This window comes from Meriones unguiculatus, assembly GCF_030254825.1.
Source record: "Meriones unguiculatus strain TT.TT164.6M chromosome 13 unlocalized genomic scaffold, Bangor_MerUng_6.1 Chr13_unordered_Scaffold_28, whole genome shotgun sequence".
Classification (NCBI taxonomy): Eukaryota; Metazoa; Chordata; class Mammalia; order Rodentia; family Muridae; genus Meriones; species Meriones unguiculatus.
In genome coordinates, this window is record NW_026843644.1 from 13,034,392 (window position 1) to 13,056,737 (window position 22,346).

Genomic DNA, 22,346 nt, shown 5'->3' on the forward strand with positions numbered 1-22,346 from the left:
ATACAATTTCACTTTAGGTCATAGCTCAGCTCTTGAATCTGTTAGTAGGACCTGACCAATCACCAGCAGCCTGAATACAGTATCATTTTGTCATCTGCTTAAATATTTATACTATGATGAATGTTCAGAGAATCAGTCAGTGCCCACATCTGTGCTATTGTCCCCAACTAGTCCGTTTTTCCCTCCTAATTCAAATAAAGATCTTGCTTTGATGGACTTTTGCAACTTCTTGGATTATTTTGGTATTTCTGACCCCACATTGTGTTTTATTGAAAAATATAATTGTGGAATGGCTGGTACAATACTGTACTAACAGCAGAACACAGATTCTGAGACTAAGGCTTGAGGATTAATAATATGAAAGAGTGAGGTAGAAAATGATCATCTGTAGTTGGCTGTAATAAACTTTTTTACATCTTTATTATTGTAGCTGCAAATGAGTCAAGATAGGTAAAAGGCTAATGGGCTTCTGAATGTCAGACACTGGAAACTGATATCACAAGTTCCTCTTCTTAAAAAAATGCACTTAATATTTTAAAACTGAACATTTTAAGTGTGCTTTGTGGAAAACAGCTATGGCAGTTTTCAAATCACCTGTTCTTTTTGATGATTTTTTCATTATTATTATTATATATTACAGTTTATTCATTTTGTATCCCAACTGTAGTCCCCTTCCCCATCTACTCCCTGTCCCACCTCCATCTTTTCCACTGTGTTCCTTCTCTAGTCCACTATTAGGGAAGGCTCTCTTCCACTCCTGACTTTGGCCTATAAGATTTCATCAGGACAGTCTGGACCCCCTTACTCTGTGGCCTAGTAAAGCCACCTTGACTGGGGGAAGTGAGCAAAGGGAAGGCAATCAAGTTCATGTCAGTGTCTGCCCCCACTCACCTTACTAGAGGAAATTAAATGTTCTAACTACTTTCACAATAGCAATCCCGAACAAACAAGATGTTTTTGATGACCTATAATTCTGTCTCAGACTATGGTGCTCACTAAAGTCACTATGGACTATGATGAAATCATCCAGGTTGGTGAAGAAAGAAAGAACCAAACATGTTTTTCACCCACTTGGAGAAAGCAGGGCTATGAGATTCCCAGAGCACATGGATGAGAGGGAAGTAGAACAATGAAAAGACAGAAAATTCAGAGCAAATCTGGCTACAGTGACAAAAATATTTCAGCAGTGTGACCCCCAGTTGTCTGGACTTTGCTGCAGTGTGTGTGCTGGCCTGTCATTAGAACCATTGGGTATGCATAGACTGAGAGCCTGAAGCAAGAGTAGGAAGCAGCTGTAGCATACAAAGTCTTGTCTGACACTGTTGAGGTCTGAATCTGTTCCATGACCACAGCCAATAATCTCCTTGGATCAGCCTCAATACAGGGGACTATCTCTGTTTAGTGAAGATCCTGACATGTCCTTTCCTTTGCTTGGTCTCATCCTCCTCCTGCAATCTGCATATACATCAATGGAGATGTTTCAGCTCAATTGTCACCAATACTGGGAGCCCAGCACCGACATGGAGGCAGACATAATCCTGAGTACATTTATCCCCATTCACATCCAAGTTGAAATACTCAAAAATGTTCAGAACATTTTTGAGTGTGAACCAAGTCTACTATGAGACACCTTTCTGTGAGTACTTGTTGCTATGGGTTTTCTGGCTACAAGATATTATATGACCTGCTAAACACATGTAATTCCATTGAGAATAATGAAATAGATATGGAGCAATGTGAAAGACGGTTTCACATTTTCCTGCTTCCTTATGCATCTATAAATATTTCCACTCTGCTTTGCTATGTTTCCAGTCAGGAAGAAATTAGAGAAAGAAACCACCAACTTTTGTGTCTGCTCCATAGTGTTATTCCATGGTCAGACTTACATATTTTTAACACATTGACTCTAAATATGTCAAGATACATTTCCACTCTGCTCACCTCTATTTAGCCATCTAAATGTCTTATGTCTGAATATCTGTTTCTTTCCAGGGACTTAGAGAGTTTCTGCTAAAATGAACTTGAATATACCCATGTCCTCAGTACAAATCTTAAAATTTCCTTCCACATGTTCTGGTTTTAGTATCTTTAATTTAGCTCAGAGTTTAGACACTATGGTCATACTTATGCCTTATTTATTTACCATTGACATTGTAATGAAGTGTTCTGATAGTCATGTTATTCATACCTGCTGGAAACCCAGTGCTTTGTGTTTTGAAAGGAGGTTTATGATTTTCATTTACAACATGTGTATCTGTCCTTTTACCCCCCCTCAATTTTGTCTTAGGATTTGTCTTTTATGGTACTGAGACTTTCCTGTGGATTGCTATTTTTTTTCTATTGCTATTCCAAATTCTCTTGTACACTGTTGATTCTTCTCTCAATATCCAGTTTAATTCATTGTTTGATTCTGTCTTCTTTTCTGTTTTCATCTTTTTGCTATCTGAAGTATTTTTCTGCAAATTTAACTCTCTGAGAAACTGAGTTCAGTTGTTGGTTATTTATGACACTGTGGAGGAATCATTAGGCTTTTTCATATTACCTGTTTTTCTGTTGATGCTATGATTGGTACATGTGTTCATTTGAACATCAATTTAGGAATGAGGATGGTCCTTTGCTGTGAAGTGTCTTTTTGAAACCTCAGTACATATTTTACCTTTGAGCAGGAAACAGAAATACAAGCCTGTGGTCCTAGTAGTTGTAGCATTATGGAATATTTGAATAGAAAAAAAAAACATGTCAGGATGCCTGATTGATTTTGGAAATAAAGCACTCTTAGGAATGCTTTCACAAGATAGAGAAACTATAGCTCAGTAACGCACTGCAGCCAGAGAAAGAAGAAATCCCTACACCAGAGCAAGGAAGGAACCCATCCTCAGACATAGATAATAGGTAGAAAAGACTGAATTGTTAATTGACAGAAGTCTTAATGTAGATTCTGTTTCACTTGTGATAGGTGGATCAAATCTCAATTCCTTGAAGCTTACATCACAGTTTTTAAAGTTTACCCAAAGATATAAAAGTTTAAAATATATTAACATGGCCACAATCTGTAATCTACACTGAAATTCTCACTGTAGGAAAGACAGGTAACAACTGTCTGTAAACATCTGGGTTAAACTCGGGTTTTACAGCTAACCCTTGAGCACCAAGAAGAATGGTTGGTTCTGGGGTTTAAAAAGGAAAACATTTCCTTTCTCTTTAATGTAATGACAGATAAGATTTCAGCACAATGAAAAGCATTGAAGTATGTCTTCAGCAGGAATGAAAAGGTAATAAAAAGTATAATTCTGGAACTATGAGAGAGAAGCCAGCACTTTCATATCGTAGTTTTCATAGCATATCAGAAAGCCACGTATTAATATTTTAAATCTCTGAAATTTTAAAATCTTCAACTCTCATTTTCACATACTTTAAACCGCTTTCTCAAACATTTACAACTTGGAATTACATAGCTTAAATCACTTTCTTAGAAATTCAAAATTTACATCAACTTTGAAGTGTTTGTTTCCCCCATCCAAGCATTTACCAGATTTGTTTGTTTACTGGGATAAATGTTTGACAATCAAGTTCTTTTCAGTGAGAGAACTGTAAAAAGTAAACTGTTAGGTATTAGTAGCTTCAGTTTGAATTTCATTCAAACTGGGAGATTGGATTTTTCAGTGTGAAGCTAGCAAGGTAATGATTTCTTCATCAGGGAACCTAGTATCTGTAGAAAAGAACAAGGGCTGATTTTTATGTATGATATGGACTAACCATGAAGCTGCAGCATTGTTCAGAGGAGCTACCTAAGGTTTCATTACCTCTGCTAAACTTCTACAGTGACAACTTGCTGTCAACATATCAAGAGATCTGAGAGGGGTAAATTTGAGCAGGAAGTATAATCCAATTGTCTCTATGTGAGTCAAAATGACAGACTTAAGGGATACCTGGACACTCAGTCTGGGATCCTCCATAGCAATCTCAAAGACTTTGTAGGGAGCAGAGGTTGACAGTGTTTGGATGTTACCCAAGACAACATTAAGGCTTCAGCTGCCACACAGAATATTAGCAGCTTTCAAACACCAGACAAGTGAGGTCTGAAAGATTTTTTCTGTGGACGGAAATTTGGAAAAAGTAACCTAACTTGTCAGGGAGAAGAGGGCATTTAACTCAACAATGTCCATAGGTTGGGCAGGAACGGATTGTTGAAACATATGGCAATTCATAGTTCAGTTGTCAACATTACCAGAGTTGAAATATGATCAAAGAAAAGGTCATTTCTGCCTATCTTATTTGTGGATAGGCATAGCTACTGACTCTTGAAGTCTGTCAGAAAAAAACTTTTTCATTAAATTCCTTAAATCCATACTCAGCAGAACTCTCTGAGGGGTTTGATGGAGAACATCAAATTTATTTCCATATTTTTTCACTTGAATATTTTTTATTAATTAATTCAATTTACATCTTGGTCATACACCTCACCCTCCTCTAGCAATCTCCCTCCCCTATTCTACCCCATACCTACACAATCAATCTCCTGTAGTCTCATGATGACTTGTTCATCTATCTTCCCTGTAGTCTGTTAAGGCAGTTCCATCAGGGGAAAGTAATCAACAAACAGAAAAGATATTCCATGCCAGAGATATCTCCCCCTCCCCTAATTAGGCCCACATGAAGCCTAATCAGCCCATCAGCTACTTGTGTGTAGGTCCAGACCATGCATTTTCCTTGGTGGGAGCTTCAGGGTCCTTAGGCCCCTTTGGGCACATATTGATTAGCCCTGATGACCTTCATGTGGAGTTCCTGTCACACATATATAAATGAATAAGTATAAGGATATAGCCAACTGAATCCATTGCTTATTCTTTAGCACTGTTTTTCTGGGATGGGAAAAACATCAGCCTTCAGCTAAAATGAAAAAGAGAGAATATATTGTAGAATATATTTGAGAGTCTCTGAACACAGTTTGTTATCCCACATTCCATGTTACAATGTGGAAGCATCTTCAGCAGTTTTCATAATAACAGTATAAAGAAAGCTATAAATCAAATGCATCACTGGAATATCAGAGAGGAGGTTACATCAAGATGGGGCAAGTTATCATACATGCCCATGATGCTATGTGATGTCATTCTTGTCTTTTAGATTGACAGAAGCCAGTGGTGCCCTAGGGTCTACATTCCAAAATGATTTTATTCATTAGCTATAGAAGATAGATATAGATATAGATATAGATATATCATTTCAACCTCCAAAAAATGTCCAAAAAATGGCTATGTAGGGTGCTGAAGATAGCCTGCACTATGATAGTAAGCCCTTAGAACTACTATATTCTGATCTCTCCACATCAATGAAGTTTTTATAGCCAGTCTTCTCAGGCACAGCTCTTCCCAGGAGTTCTCATTGACACACACATACATTCATACAATTCAATATTTAGTATGGAATAATCCCTGGTAAAGACTAATCTCTTTTTCTCAGTTGTTGCTAATTGCCTGGTTTTGATCAATAGATATTCTCTTAACATAGCATCTAGCCATAGACATCAGAGGTAATGCAGTACAATCAAATGGCATTTATTTTCTGAGATAGCTGGTAGTAAGGCAGAATTGTTTCTTCAGTACAACCCAGTGGACTTCAGGCTCATGATTTATGTTAATCTACCTCTATTAAGGTCACCCAGACTCTTATCTACCACAGGTTTTGAAAGAAACTTCTGAGGATGCATCTGAAAGCACAAAAGCCATGAGTGACACAATTCAGCCCACATATCTGCATCAAAGTTCAATATCCTCTCATAGGGAGCATTATTTTTTAAATGTCTTAATATCCTTTTCCTCTTTTTTGTATGCTAGTTTAACTTACTTTTTTCCCACTGCCTTACCTTACCCAGGAAATTCTACTCAATGATTTAGTCTGAAAACTTATAGAAACATTTTTCCTTTAGTTACTACTGTTTACATTTTTGTAAATATATATTAATATTTACATTATGTTTACAAGTGTTTTGCCTACATGTTTGAGTGTGTTCACCACTTCTGTTCATGGTTCCTTTAGACGCCAGTGGAGGACATGGATCCACTAGAACTGGTGTAACATATTATTGGAACCTAAAACTGGCTACTGTGGTATGAATCAGGGTCCTCCACAAGAGCAGCAAGTAGTCATAATATCTCATGCCCACGGAACACTATTTTACACAGGTTTATTTATTTTTTATTTAATGTATTTAAGTGTTTACATTCTTGTATATGTGTGAATGATACAGACGTGCCTGGTGCCCAAAGATGCCAGAAATGATCTTATGACCTATAGCTACACATGGTACCAAGGCCACACTGTGGGCACTGAGAACTAATGCTAGCTTTTATTTAAAGTGGTCAGTGTGCCTAGAGGCCTAAAGATCTTTCTATCCCTCAAAGAGACACTTTAACACTGGGAGTACATACAAACACACTTGTTACAATTTTTCCAGTGAGTATGAAATGGAATCATTACAAAATAAAAAGACATGAAGCTCTTATCCACACACCTAGTGGACAACTTATTGACTCTCCAATGACACAGTGCTTCCATGAACAGAAACAGCATAAGCACCTATGCATTCAGCAGTCATAGGACACAGACAAGAGACACTTTATCCACACAGTGTAACTCAAGAAAACAATGACTAGATGCAGTTTAATTTCTGGGCATTTAGGAGCCATTCCATGAGGTAACTCAGTTGCCAGAGGCTTATTCACAACAGTTTTCCATGTCACAAGAAAGTGAAGTCCTAAGAACTCTAAGTTTCTGAATTTGAAAAAAAAGTCTTTAAAAATGTCTCTGAGAAAAATGTACTGACTATACTCTTCACTCTAACTCTATGAATTTAGCTCGAGATGGAAAAACTATCAAATTTTGCTGACCTATTACTTTGCCATTGAGGAGATCAATAAGGACTCACAAATGCTTCCCAATGTGACCATGGGTTTCCATGTCTACAATGCCTTTAATTCTAACAAAAGAACCTTGGAGGGCCCTCTGATGTTGTTGTCTGAAAAGAGTGATTATATCCCTAACTACGGATGCAAAGTGCAACACAAAACTCTAGGAATCATTTCAGGAACCAGGCCAGAATTTTCTGCTGCTATTGAAACACTTTTGGAACTCTACAAAGTCCCACAAGTAAGTTAGAAAAGTCCTTTTGTTCACAATCACATAGGAAATCTGACCAAAAAGAAAACAAACAAGTGGTTTATGTTCAGTGTAAGCAGATTTCAAAAAGCAGTGAATGAATTACCTTGATAACACAATGATTAAAAGTGGAAAGAGTGTGGTGTAAAGAATGAGCAGTACATTCTGAGAATTTCAAAGCAGATCATTTAGTAATATTCATGATTCTATCTCCAAATGCTGGCAAGGTGTACTGTGGATATTCAGGCTGTATGTGCTCACAAGTCAAACTCTAAAACACAGATACCTAACTACCCAATCTAGCTTATAAAAATCTCATAATTCATAGATCAATATCTGACATAGAGAATAGAAAGTATAGGACATGTAACTAAATTTGGAACAATCCCGAAACCATCACCAGTGAAAAATTCCAAGAAACTTTTATGAACTCATTCAGGATAGTAGATCTCAGATGAAAATTCATAGATAACACCAATTTATGTATATTCCCACTACTGACTATTGCCAGGCTATGCTGAAGCAAAACATCCATCAGAAGGCTTATTGCAAACAGAGAAACCATTGGGTGAATGTAGAGGTCAGAAATAATCAAGATCACAAAACCCACAGTGTAACTCTGATGGTTATCATTCAGTTAAACAATTCATATGTGAAGAATAAACCCATTTCCTCTCTTAGGGTTATGACCCTAAATACCTCTAAAGTCAGAATCCCCACTTTTTTTTCTTTGCTTTTTCAGGTCACATATGGACCTTTTGATACTGAGCTAAATGACCAAGTTACATTCCCATCCCTTTACCAGATGTCTCTTAAAGACAGAGGTCTAGCCAATGGAGTGATCTCTTTATTGCTATACTTTGGCTGGAATTGGGTGGGGCTTTTTGTGCTTGATGATCGGAAAGGAAAAGAGTTCCTCTCTCACCTGAAAGCAGAGATGGTATCAGAAGATATCTGTGTGGCTTTTACAAAAAAAATTCCTTGCTTTTTGGAAAGTGGGGTTAAAAATATTGCTGTTTTGATGGACTTGAGCCAACATACACAAGTAAATGTACAGGTATTCTATGGTGATATAGATGACTTGATGTTATTCTGCTTTGATAACCAAATGTTTGTAGCTGGAGGGAAGGTGTGGATCATGGCAAAGCAACACTTCGTATATTTAGATTCTATAGCAAATGAGAATTCTTTGCTAAACTTTTTCAGTGGAAGCATCTCCTTTTCAAAGAAGAAAACTATATCCCTGGATTCCAGCACTTTCTTGAGGATCTTACACCCTCCCAGTACCCAAGAGATTTTTACTTCTATAGATTCTGGATTGATCATTTTGTTTGTTCACCTGCTTTACCATGTAAAAATCTTAAACCCTGCCCAGCAAATATTTCCCTAAAGATTAATCATGAAAAAGTGGATATGATGACCATTTCTGAGCACAGCTATTCCATATGGAATGCAGTGTATGCAGTGGCCCATGCCCTCCATAAAATGCTATTGAACAAAATTGAAATGGAATCTAAAGAAGGTAGAAACACGGACTGGCTTCTACCATGGCAAGTACTCAGAAGCAAGTGAAGCTCAGGTTCTCATATTATTAGTAAGTAATTTACTGTGTTTAAGCCATTCAAATGTTTTCATCTTATACTTAAAAAATACACTAAAATGGAAAAGGGTTCTGTACCAGTGTATGTATATATGTCTATAATTATCTTACATGATTTTAGAACTAAAAGCACTGATTTGAAGACAGCAAATTTGAATGTCTTTCATCATATATTTTCCTTTTGCAAGAAGAAATTCTGTAAGATATCGATGTAATTAATATAAAAATATAGCAAGTTCAATAACCAAATTTTATGGGCTTTAATGGAATAGGTCAACTGTCATAAGATATAGACAAAGGTGCTACATTAAATAAAATGCAATCTATATTTTTAAGGACACAAAACCATGGGGAGATCCTTTTGTGGAAAATAAATAATCTGTCCTAGAGTCATAAGTAACAGAAAATTAATTGCTTATACAAATTATTTATTCTTAATTTTATAAATGAAGATAAAAGCAAAACTATGCTTCCATTCTTAAATGTTAGAGCACAAACAATATTCATAAGCCAAGGCTATATCTTCATGCATTAGTGACAAATGGCTTTGTTTGGGTTTTACACCAACAAGATAAAAACAGGACTCATCAACACATATGAGCCTCGATGATCACCTTCAAATAGGGCGTCATCAATAAGACTGTTGAACAAGTCAATTTAACTTTAAATTCTATCAAAGATAGATAAATAAAAAAATAAATTCTGAATGTGTAGTGTACTATGTAATATTGAGCATGTTGGAAAACAATAATATTTGACAGATATTGACACAGTTTGTGAATATGGCTTTCTGCAGATGTGATCTTGAGGTAAGTTTGTATATACCTTCTATAGATAACAGAGTACCTATCCAATAGTTCTTTATAACATGAGTTTAATTAGGTAACGCAACACTGAATATCAAAAGTCGAAGTACTAACCCATTTTATTTCATAGATATGTAATTAAATCATGGTCGAGGGATGACTCAGCAGGTATAACCATGTGCTGCTCATACAGGGTACATGAGTTTAGTTGTTAGCACACATATGGTGGCTCACAACTGTCTTTAATGTCAGCTCCAAGGAATCTGGCACACTCTTTTGCTCTCTGTGGGAGCAGGCATACACTTTGTGTACATATATACATAGTTGAAGGCAATAAACAAAAACAAAAATAACACAAATCTAGGGGGTTGAGATGGCTCTGTTTAGAAGTACTTCTTGCTCTTGAGAAGACCCATGCTCAGTTCTTGGTAAGCTTACAAGTGTATGTAACTCCTCTTCTGGGGGATCCAGCAGCTTCTTCTGGCCTTCAGAGGCACCAGGCACATTTGTAGTGCATATTGTCCCGCATGGTGTTCATATCAATACTGAAAGTCAACTGTTCTAACAGAAAACAAACCAAAGAGAAATGAAGTTAGGCAGTGGGTCTCTTTACAGTTTCCTGAGTTATAACTGACATAAATTTTATACTTATTTAATATACATTTTAAATGAATGTGGAGCTTTGCATAAATTTCTACTAATGTTATCACATCAAGGTACTCTCTTTAAATATATGCATACCCATTTACCTAATTCAAATACTCTAATATTCATGTGTGGCATAAAAATGAACATATCTTAATACATATGAACCCACTAAAATAATGTTGTTTAAATTTTAGTCAAAATTTTCTCTACAAAAATTTACATTTTCTAGTTAGAAATATTTTGCTCATACTAGAAAAAGACACAAGGCCTTGTTCCCTCTAAGAATATGCTGCACATGTGCCATACCTTAGACAACATTTCTACTTGTGTTCAGTAACTCTTGCATTAGTAGGGGAGGACTGTTCATCTCAATAAAAAAGTGGGGAGACACCTAAACAATCTAAGCCTCTTCAAAAATAAAATCATGTTAGAAAGAGAACGGGTTTCTCTTAAAGAACATCAACCAGTAATTTGTATGGGCCACTCATATCAAATGATGTTTCTCTTCAGCTGCATCCATTTCTGAGGAAAATTAAAGTGACAAATGCTGCTGGAGATGAAATAAGCTTTGAGGAGAACAAGAATACTATGGAAACATATGATATACAAAATTTTGTAGAACATGCTAAGCATAATTCATTATTAGTTAAAGTGGGAGAGGTTTTCTTCAAGAGTCCACAAGATCATGGCTTTTTCATCAATGAAGTTCTGATTAAATGGCCAAGCAACTTCAATCAGGTCTGGAATTTCTCAATATTTAATATGTAGAGAAATATTTGTAAAGATTTATTAAAATTGTGTGATCTCTCTTTGAAATTTTAAAATAATTGTTTTTTAATTTCAGTTTACTTTCTTTACATCCCCAGATGGTCCCTCCCTCCTCACCTCCCTGATTCCCCTTTCCCCTCTTCCTTTTTCTTTTTCCCTTTCCCCCAGAAAAGGGGATCTCCCCTTCCACCATAGCAACTCTCTCTAGCGCATCAAGTCACATCAGGACTGAGCATATCATCATCCACTACGGCCAGGCAAGGCAGCCCTGCCAGGGGGAAGTGCTCCAAAAGCAGTCAATAGAGACAATGTTAGAAACAGGCCCTCCCATCTACACTCGCCGGGTGACCCATGTGAAGAGCTACTTATTGACCACATATGGACAGAGGGCTTAGGAGCAGACCATGTGTGCTCCTTAGTTGATTTCTCCGTCTCTGTTAGCCCCCATGTTTCTGTGTTAGTAATCTCTGTTAGAATTCTTTTAGGATTCCTACCACTCCAGGACCTTCCTACAGTTCCACAAAACCCCTGGAGCTCCGCGCCATGCTTGGATGCAAGTCCCAGCATCTCCACCCAGCTGGGTGGAACCTTCCAGACAACTGTCTTGTAATCCTCTCTACAGTGCAGTGGGTCTCAGTTTGTGCCAATTACTAGTTCAACTTTTCCTCAATCTTTGTTCCCTCTTCGCATCCCTACCGCCCCCCGCCCTTCATGCAGGAAGGGTGATTTTTGGATCAATGGTTTTGTTGATGCAATTTAGGCTTCATGTCTTTCTCCTTGTTAGGGGGTTTCAGCTAGAGACACACTTATATCCTCCCAGAAGCCTATCCTGTCAGTGGTCTCCATCTTAACAAAGATGTAAGTTCCTAAGTTTCCCTTTTTGTTCCCAGCCCTAGAACCTCCCATTCTCATTGTCCCCACATCTGAACCCCACCGGTGTTTCTCTCCCAATTCCTTCTCCTGTCCAGTTCCCCCCTTCATCCAGTTCTGATATCTATTCTATTTCCCCCTCTGACTGTCATTCTGGCACCCTCGCTTGGGCCCTCCTTCTTAATTAGCTTCTTTGGGTCTGTGGATTGTAGTAAGGTTATCCTGTACTATAGGTCTATAATTTCTGCTTATAAGTGAGTATATATCATGTGTGTATTTCTGCATCTGGGTTACCTCACTCAGGATGATCTTTTCTCATTCCAACCATTTGCTTGCAAATTTCATTTCTTTATTTTTAACAGCTGAGTACTGTTCCATTGTGCAAATATAACACAATTTCTTTACCCATGTTTTTGGTTAAGGGACATCTACGTTGTTTCCAGTTTCTGATTATTAAAAATATAGCCACTATGAACATAGCTGAGCAAATGTCCTTCTTGTATGGTGGATCATCTATTGTAGGTGATGATTAATATTTACTAATAATTATCTTTTAGTAAAGCTTACAGTTAATCCTAAACAGCTGTATAACCAAATCACCACACAGAGACTGGGTTTATTTAATTAACCTAGAACACAATATTGGGCAATAGTTACTCCCTCCTAAACCTCTAAGCCCTCATAGTTTCCTAACATTTAGATTTCACCCATTATACTTGCTTTTAGTGATATGTTAGGTCCAGTCCATCTCTCTACATTGTTCGAAGATCTATCCTCCAGCTCCCTCTCCTAGCATTCTTCTCACCCTTTCTTCTCCCACTCATTTTCTGTCCTCTGGCTCCTCCCCTCTTTCCTGTCCTCTGGCTCCTCCCATTTCTCAGCATTGTGGCTAGTTGCTTTATTTTGGCCTGTTTACACACAGTAGAGACAGGATGCTTATAATAAGTGTCATAATGCAATATCTGTATTAAAACCAGTGAGTGGGAGGGGGGAGAAGTCAGTATTTGAATGAACAAGGGTAAGGTGTGTATACATTTCAAAAGAATGTTATACCAACAATCATCTTTTAAGTATATGCCCAGGAGTAGTATATCAGGGTCTTGAGTTAGAACTACTCCCAGTTTTCTGAGAAAGTGCCAGCTTGATTTCCAGAAAAGATGTACTAGCTTCCACTCCCATCAGCAATGGAGAAGTGTTCCCTTTTCTCCACATCCTTGATAGCATGTGTTGTCAAGTGAGTTTTTAATCTTAGTCATTTGGAATGTAGGAAAATGGAATCTTAAAGTCGTTTTGATTTGCAGTTCTCTGATGGCTAAGGACATTGAGAATTTTTAGCTGCTACTCAGCCATTTGAGATTCCTGTTGTGAATTCTCAGTTTACTTCTGTACCCCATGTTTTAATTGGATTATTTGATTTGTCAATGTTTGATTTCTTTTCATTTTTTGTGCATTTTGGATATTAGCCCTCTCTGTGATGGAGGGTTGGTGAAGATGTTTTCCCAATCTGTAGGCTGTCATACTGTTCTATTGATAGTGTCTTTGATTTATAGAAGCTTTTTCAGTTTCATGAGATCCCATTTGTCAACTTTGGATCTTAGAGCCTGTGCTATTGTGGGTCTATTGTCTGCTATTCTAATGAGTTCCAGGCTTTTCCCCACTCTGTCTTCTAATAGATTTAGAGTCTCTGGTTTTATGTCAAGGTCTTTGATCCACTTGGACTTGAGTTTGTGCAGTGTGATACATATGACTCTATTTGCATTCTCTACATGCAGACATCCAGTTAGAACTTCAGTTTGGTTCTATAGACAAACCTGTCTGTTTCTGTGCCAATGCCATGTAATTTTTATTACTATTTCCCTGAAGTATAGGTTGAACTCATGGATGTTGATACTGCCTGAAGTGTTTTATTGTACAGAATTGTCTTGGCTATCCTGTGTCTTTTATATTTCCATATGGAGTTCATGGTTGCTCTTTCAAGGTCTGTAAAAAATTGTGTTGGAAATTAATGGGAAATGTATTGAATACATTGGCTTTTGACAGGATTTACATTTTTAGTATTTTAATCCTACTGATCCACGATCATGGGAGAACTGTTGATCTTCTAAAATCTGCAGTTTCTTTTTTCAAACACTTGAAGTTCTTTTCATACAGGGCTTTCAATTACTTGGAGTTACACCAAGTTCTTTTATAGTATTTTTAGCTATTGGGGAGTGTATTGTTTCCCTAATTATTTATCACCCCTATACAGGAGGGCTACTGATGTTTTTGAGTTAATTTGGTATACAAATAAATCTCTGAAATTGTCTGTAGGAGTTCTCTGGTAAAATCTTGGGGGTCACTGGGGTATAGTATCATATCATCTGCAAATAGTGATACTTTGACTTCTTCTCTTTAAATTTGTAATCCTTTATCTCCTTTACTTGTTCTATTGCTCTAACTAGAAATTAAAAAAACTATATTGAGGGGTTATGGTGTGATTGGCAGCCTTTATTTGTCCCTGTTTTTTTAGTGGGAATGCTTGAAATTTCTGTCCATTTAACTTGAAGTTGGCTATTGGCTTGCTGTATATTGCGTTTATTGTGTTTAGATATGTGCCTTTTCTCCCTGATTGCATGATGTCTCTTTGAAAATTTAAAATGATTGTTATATGCTGTTCTTAGTTCCATTGTGATTGTGAGCTTTCATGTGAGTGTTCATGCATATAAGCACATGTACCTGTTAGGGCCACCCTCAACACTGGTTATCTTTCTCAGTTGCTCTGCCTTTTATTTTTAAACAGGATATGGCTCTGAAACTTTTGCTATATGATTTTGATATATTCAGCGGACATCATTTCTTTGATTTTCTAACTGTCTTCATGATCACAAAATTTGTATTACAACAACATTTTCTACACCCAACTTTTCTTTCCAACCCTCAGTATGATCAAATTCACATTCTCATGTTCATGTGGCAAACATGTTAAACACTAAATCATCTCTTCAGTCCTATTTTATTAATTCAGAAATAAAGTTCTGTATTTCAGAATTATATATATATATGTGTGTGTATATATATATATAATATACATATAAAGAAACACATGTTCCTGTTGATAGAATTAGATGAATTGCATTTCAATGTGGTGTGTTCAGTCATGCTGCAAAATAAATGAGTTTTCATGGTTATATAGGTATGTACGTGTGTTTCTCTGTGTACACACACATGCATACACACATATGTATACATTCACATATTTTTATTATACATGCATGATTATGTTCAAGCATCCTTACTTTTGTACAACTCATACTCAAGTATATTAATAGATTTACAAAGTTGTGAACTAGCATGAACACAAAACAAATTATGGATTTTGATACAACATATTTCTGTAGCCAGTGTATATGAGCTACGAGATATGTGTATCAGGAACTGAACTCATATTTCTCTGCAAGAGCAGCATGCACTCTTAACTGCTGAGACAGTTATCCAGAAGTATATTCCTGTTAATATATTAATATTTATGAGCTAGAAATTGAATCCAAACCAAGGCAGAAAAGAGGTCTAAGGATAGAAAGAAATAGTTGTTCCTTTCCTACACAAATTTAACATATAACAAACTAAAGTTTTGTTAGTTTAGTTGTTAATGTGATTAACTAACGTGAAACTGGTGAAAATCTTATGTGAAAACACCACTAATGGTTAAAAAGAAAGAACTATTCTTAGCTTTGGGAGTTAAGGGTAAAAGTCACAGTAATAGATCATAATTCATCAATGGCCAAACCATCTTTCACGAGAAAACTGAACTTCCTTTTGCAGCTGAAACAGAGTGTATGGGTATTACTACATGATTGGAAATGTAAAGATAGAAACAGATAAGGGAAGAGTGACTGGGTTTCTCTCTGACAATCCAACTGTTCCATAAGTCATATGAAAAATGAGTTCTGGCTTGCTGCTTCACAAGAGAGAATATGTGAATGTTGTACAGATTTCACAAAGGCTAGGAAGAAGTGAGTCACAGTTCAGTCACCACAAAGGGAGGTTGAACATTTAGCATTGGGAAGTGTGCTACTTTCAAATCTCCATTCTACACTTCCATATTAAAAATGTCTGAGTTCCTCATAAATACATAGAATTTCCATAGGATATGTGCATTGAAGTTATTTAATCTAAAATATTTTAAATTAATGTACAATATTATGACTAGCTTTTTCTGTGTTTCCTTCAGACACCTCAATCTGTATGTACACAGCGATGTGGTCCAGGATTCTGGAAAGTTCCACAAGAAGGAAGACCCGTCTGCTGTTTTTCTTGTTCATTTTGTCCAGAGCAGCACATTTCCAACCAGACATGTATAAAAACAATATATTTCCTCAAACTGCTTGGGAATGTAGAATCGGAAAGCTAAGAAATGACCATGGTATCATAATGTAGTGCTCTTCCCTATCTCTCTTTCACTCATCCCTGAATCCATTAGTGACTGCTGATCCCACACAATGTGTGAATGTTTGAGTGGTAGTTAGTTCTCTTGCTATTGTGTCAAAATCAACACTTAAAAATCCTTCCTTTGGGTGCATGGCCATCTCAGCTCTTGCAGTGATACATGCTATAGGCTCCACATTGAATGTGAGATATCCAGTTGTCCAAGATCGAATTATATTTCTGTAATAAACAAATATAATGATTGGTGCCTGAAAGTAACTCCAGAAAAAAAAAATAGATATGTAATTGTTTCCTCAATACACAAGAAATGGAACTGCATTTAAAACACTTATAGTTGACATTTCAAGTATCAATAATAGCAGAAAAATCCAATCTTTGTAAATGAAAGTATGGCTGCCTGTTTAAGGTTGTGGTCAATCATGTGATAACACATACATGATAACACAAGGAATGAGCAAGTAGTATTTATGAATACAAAGACACACACATAAAAACACAAACACAACATTTAATGAGAAAGAGTCCATGGATTTGAGAGACAATAAATATAAGGTGGTTCCAGGAGAAGTTCTAGAAAGAAGAACAAGAAGAAATATAGTGAGGCAAATTTGTTATTTTTAAAATGAAAATTTTTATAAAAAAATTAAAAGTCAGAAGGAATAAGCATTATTATAATGATGAGAATCTGTTATTATTTATTATAATAAAAAAGCCAACCCTTACGCAAGTTTATAAGAAACAGAACTTTTTATCTTTTATTAAAAACAATAAAATGTTGAAAGATTAAAAATTAAAAATTTATGTTCTACAATCTAATTCTACCATAGGAAAAATTTCTTGCAGTGTGCTATATGACTACTAGTACTAGGTTGAAGAGATAAGGAGAGAGTGGGCATCCTTGACTTGTCCCTGATTTCAGTGGGATTGGTTCAAGTTTCTGTCCATTTAGTTTGATGTTGGCTGTAGCCTTGCTGAATACTGTCTCAGCTCTGTTTAGATATGTGTCTTGTATTCCTGATATCTCCAAGACTTTAAACATGAACGGGTGTTGAATTTTGTCAAATACATTTTAGACATCTAAGGAGATGATCATGTTTTGTTTTTTTTTTTTTTTTCAGTGTGCTTGTATGATGCATTTTATAGGTGGATTTCTATAGATTGAACCATCAGTATATGCCTGGAATGAAGCCTACTTAGTGGTAGTAGATAATACCTTTAATGCGTTCTTGGATTCTGTTTGCGAGTATTTTATTGAGTATTTTTGCATCAATATTCATAAAGAAAATTGGTTTGAAGTTCTCTTTCTTTGTTGGCTCTTTCTGCAGTTTAGGTATCAAAGTAACTGTGGTCTCAGAGAATGGGGTTGGTAATGTTCCTTCTGTTTCTATTTTGTCGAATGGTTTGAAGAATACTGGATTTAGTTAGCACTTCTTTGAAGGTCTTGTAGAATTCTTCGCTGAAACCATCTGGCTCAGGGCTTTTTAGGAAGAGTACTTTTGATGATTACTTCTATTTACTTAGGGGACATAGTAAATTGTCCATTCTATATAAAGTTTTTGAAAAGTATAGGCTTTTGAAGTACCACTCAAAGATTCTTTTTTATTTCCTTGGTGTCTGTCCTTATATGCCCTCTTTCATTTTCTACTTTGTTCATTTTAATAGTGTCTTTCTGCTTTTTGTTACTTTGGTTCAGGGTTTATCTATTCTGCTGATTTTCTCTAAAACAAAAAATAGTCCTTGGTTTTGTTCGCTCTTTGAATCATTTTGGTTTTAGTATATTGATTTCAGCACTGAGGTTGATTATTTCCTGCCATCTACTCCTCTTGAGTGTATCTATATTTTTTTCTAGGTCTTTCAGGTGTGTCATTATATTGTTTGTATAAGATGTCTCAAATTTCCTTCTGAAGGCACTGGGTGCTATCAGCTTTCTTGTAAGCATTGCTTTGTGTCCCATAAGTTTGGACATGTTGTACCTTCATTTTCATTAATCCTAGGAAATCTTTTATTAATTTATTTTTTCAATGACACTTCTCATTGAGTAGGGCATTATTCGGGTTCCATGTGTGTATACGTGTTTTGCTATTTCTGTCATTGTTGACATCCAGGTTTAGAATATGGTGGTGAAAATGGATACAAGGAATTATTTTAGTATTCTTGTATCCATGGAGACTTGCTTTGTGCCCAACTATATGGTCAATTTTGGAGAAGTTTACGTGGGGTGCTAAGAAGGATATATACTCTTTTGTGTTGGGGTGAAAAGTTCTGTAGATATCTATTAGGTCCATTTGATTCTGGACCTGGGAGATGACCAGTGGGGACCTGGATCAGATCAGTTCCAATACTAGATGTCCCATCCAGAACCAGAAGCACCTAAGTTGATGCTTTGGCTCTAGCCTCCTGTCCACTCACTAGTCTCAGAGTCTCTGAACCTCTGGCTCTCAGATACAGTGCACATGGGTATCTCACCACCGAGGATTCTCCATTTTTTGATCTTTCATCCTTCCTTCCCTTTTTTGGTCGGAGGCTTTTGTGACCTTTTGAATTTCCTCATGGGTCTGGATGTATTTATGTAGTTGAATTATTTCTGAATTCCTGTTTGAATTATTGTTGCTTGGGGAAATCTAAAGCTTATCCATCTCATGTAAATTTTTAAGCTTACTGGAATATAGTACTTTCTAAATGTTTCCTTAGAATATTCTGAATTTTTTTGGTTTTTGTAGTAATGTTTTTTTCTGTCGTTTCTGATTCTTTTGATTGTTAATTTGATTCTGTTAATTGTTTATTTCTTTCTTTGATTTACTTGATTCAAGAGTCTGTTAATATTGTTTATATTTAGAAAGATTCAGATCTTCCTTTGGTTAATTCCATGTATTGTTTTCTTGGATTCTATTTCATTGAATTCTATTACAATATTATTATTTCTTTTTAAATATATTATTAATTTGTTCATGTACTATTGAAGCATTTGCTCACACCTCTCCTCACAGTCCCTCCCTCACACCTCACCTCCCAATGCATGTGCCCCTCTCCACTTTCTTTTCAGAAATAAAGGAAGCCTCCCTTGGACATCAAACAGCCTTGGCATTTGTCATTCTCCCTTTCTGATTTAATATTTTATAGATTTATGGTACTATTACATGACATGTAGGTCATTTTTTAGTCTTCAAAATATTACTGAAAGAACAAGAGTAAAAATTAGAACAATTACCAGGATTATTCTGGAATTAACAATGAAATATTATGATTCCTGTCCTAAGTCAAAGGATGTCAAAGACTATAGAAATTTATTTGCAACTTCCACAGCTGAGATAGGTACTGGTTGATCTGAGCAGATATCTGCCATTTGTTGATTCAAGTGTTGTATAATTTACTGCCAAATCAGAATTCCTCCATAGTCCATGAAGGTCAGATCTAACTTACTCCCATATTACATTAGAAAATTATATAGAAGTGGGGTAAAAAATATCCACTGAAACTCTGAGTAAGAAGAAAAATGAGAAGAACCCATAATGGTGGAATCAAGGAAATATATTTTTATACATGGATGTGATCAAAATACTTTGTGTACATACTTAGAAACTCACAGTTTATAAAAAAGCATTTGAAGGATTGCTTGACAATATTACTTCATCTGAATATGAGTAATATATAGATTTCACTGCCCTGGAGAAATTGATAAATTCTTCAGCAGAAAGCTTATTGTTAATTAAAAAAGATAAACAGTAGAAATGAGAATTATAAAGAGTTCCTTCCTTGGCAGTATCAGGAAGGAGAATATGCAAGGCTACACACATCAATGGAAAGCACTCTCATGACTTAACCGTGCAATGACTAAATAAGTGTGAAAGCTGAAATGTGGATTCACTTCCTCCCAACAGATCAGCAGGAATGCATCCCTTGCCCAAGTCAAGAGTACCCAAACCCTGAGAGAAACTATTGCCTACCCAAGACAGTGACTTTCTTGTCCTTTGAAGATCCTTTGGGCATGGCTCTGGCCTGCACAGCTCTGTGCTTATCTGTCAGCACAACTGCAGTTTTGGGGATCTTTCTTAAACACCGAGAATCAGCCATTGTTAAGGCCAATAACCGGACTCTCAGCTACATCCTGCTCATCTCCATCCTTCTCTGTTTCCTCTGCTCTTTTTTCTTCATTGGCCGTCCAACCGCAACCTCCTGTATACTGCAACAAATAACATTTGCACTTGTGTTTACCTTTGCTATTTCCACCATTTTGGCAAAAACTATAACTGTAATTCTGGCCTTTAGAGTCATGAAACCAGGGAGAACAATGAGAAGATTCTTTTTCTCAGGTGTCTATAATGCTGTCATTCCCATCTGTGTCCTGATCCAACTTATTCTCTGTGGAGTCTGGCTGGGAACCTCACCTCCCTATATTGACACTGATGCACACTCTGAAAATGCTCAAGTCATCATTTTATGCAACAAGGGCTCAGTAACTGTTTTCTACTGTTTGCTTGCCTACTTAGGGTCCCTGGCCCTAGGCAGTTTCACTGTGGCTTTGCTGGTGAGGAACCTGCCTGACACATTCAATGAGGCCAAGTTCTTGACATTCAGCATGCTGGTGTTCTGCAGTGTCTGGGTCACCTTCATCCCTGTCTACCAGAGCACCAAGGGCAAAGCCATGGTGGCTGTGGAAGTCTTCTCCATTTTGGCCTCCAGTGCAGGACTTCTGGGATGCATCTTTTTCCCTAAGTGCTACATTATTCTCTTAAGACCTGATAAGAACTCTTTGAGATGTATTAAAAACAAAAAATAGCAAATAAAAATTGATCCTTTTGATGTATTAGTTTTCTAATAAACCCCATTAGTATACTAAAATTAAATTATTTACATATTTTAAGTAACCTCTGAAATGTATATTTAAACAAAAATAAGAGCTCCTCACTTTGTCTCACAATCACAGACATTCTATTTCAGAATAGAAGCTGCTGCTGAAATAATTTTAGTAAGATATTCACGTTACTTATTAATTTGTGGACAATATTCAAAATTTAATTACATGATAGTAATGAGATAAACAGTACATGAACAAATACTTGTTTTCTTTGTTATTTTAGGGAGTGTTTAGCCTTGTTATATACAGGGCTTTGGGTGATATCTGAGATTCTTCTATAGACCAAGCATGAAAATCAATTTCTGGAAAGGCATTGGTGGTGTGTCTTTTAAACAGCTGAGCGATTCCAGAAATCATAGTAGAGAATTTTCTAAACAGAAATTATAAATTTGCTGCCTGACTCTGCTCTCTTTTCCTTGACATACTTAAAAATGACTCGACAACCCACTCTACAAATACTTGCTCAGTCACCTTCATTGCTATTCTGTTCACAATATGTAGGAAATGGAAAGTCATAAACATGTTTAACATGATAAATATCATACATATAAATAGATGTAAGTAAAAAAAAAAACATAATTTAGGTAACCCATATCCATAAGACAAATATCTTTCATTCTCTACTTTGGGGCATCTAGCTCCAAATGTTGGTTTGTGGGTATTCATCATGGAATAACTGTAGAAACAAGAAGGCATGGTGGGTAACTAATACAATGGCATGAACAATTGATCTGATTGGGATAAACCAGAGGAGGTACTCTAATTATGAAGGAGGATAAATATAAAAGAAGGAAGTGAATGAAATAACAGTAAATTTTTGAAGAGTTTTAAGCAATCATACTGTGAATTATCTACATAAAATCCTTATAATACATGTAAGTCCATTCTTAAATATAAACATATTGCAATCTAGATATTTTTAATAATGCACACAGATAAGTATAGTTCACCACTGACCAAATTTTATGCTACTTCTATCTAACCTGAAAACTACAGTTCATTTCCAGCCTGAAAATATGTTTTTTGTTCGGTCTGAAATACCTGAAAATAACATGATACAGGAGGAACTAGGAAAATGAAGAGGTGCCATGCTAACTCCTGAAAGTTTAATTTCCACCAAGTGTCAGATTCTTGGAGCATAACTTTATCGTTATTCTCAAGTGCCTGCTTTTTCAACAATACATAAGACATTGAAGACATGGCATGCATGCTTGCA

General features: G+C 36.2%; 2 protein-coding genes across 2 annotated transcripts in view; one reads left to right on the forward strand and one right to left on the reverse strand.

Annotated features, from left to right (window-relative positions):
- LOC132650605 (zinc finger protein ZFP2-like) overlaps nt 1–22,346 on the reverse strand; it is a gene marked incomplete at its 3' end in the record, with an annotated part of 318,549 nt that overhangs the window by 235,771 nt on the left and 60,432 nt on the right. The window lies entirely within an intron of this gene.
- On the forward strand, nt 3,250–21,040 carry LOC110542869 (vomeronasal type-2 receptor 116-like; the record flags this gene model as incomplete). Its single annotated transcript, XM_060376037.1, is given in 6 exon segments — nt 3,250–3,272; nt 6,858–7,149; nt 7,901–8,089; nt 16,076–16,184; nt 19,712–19,725; nt 20,162–21,040. Coding segments are annotated over 6 exon segments (1,506 nt in total), but the record flags the coding sequence as incomplete, so codon positions are not given.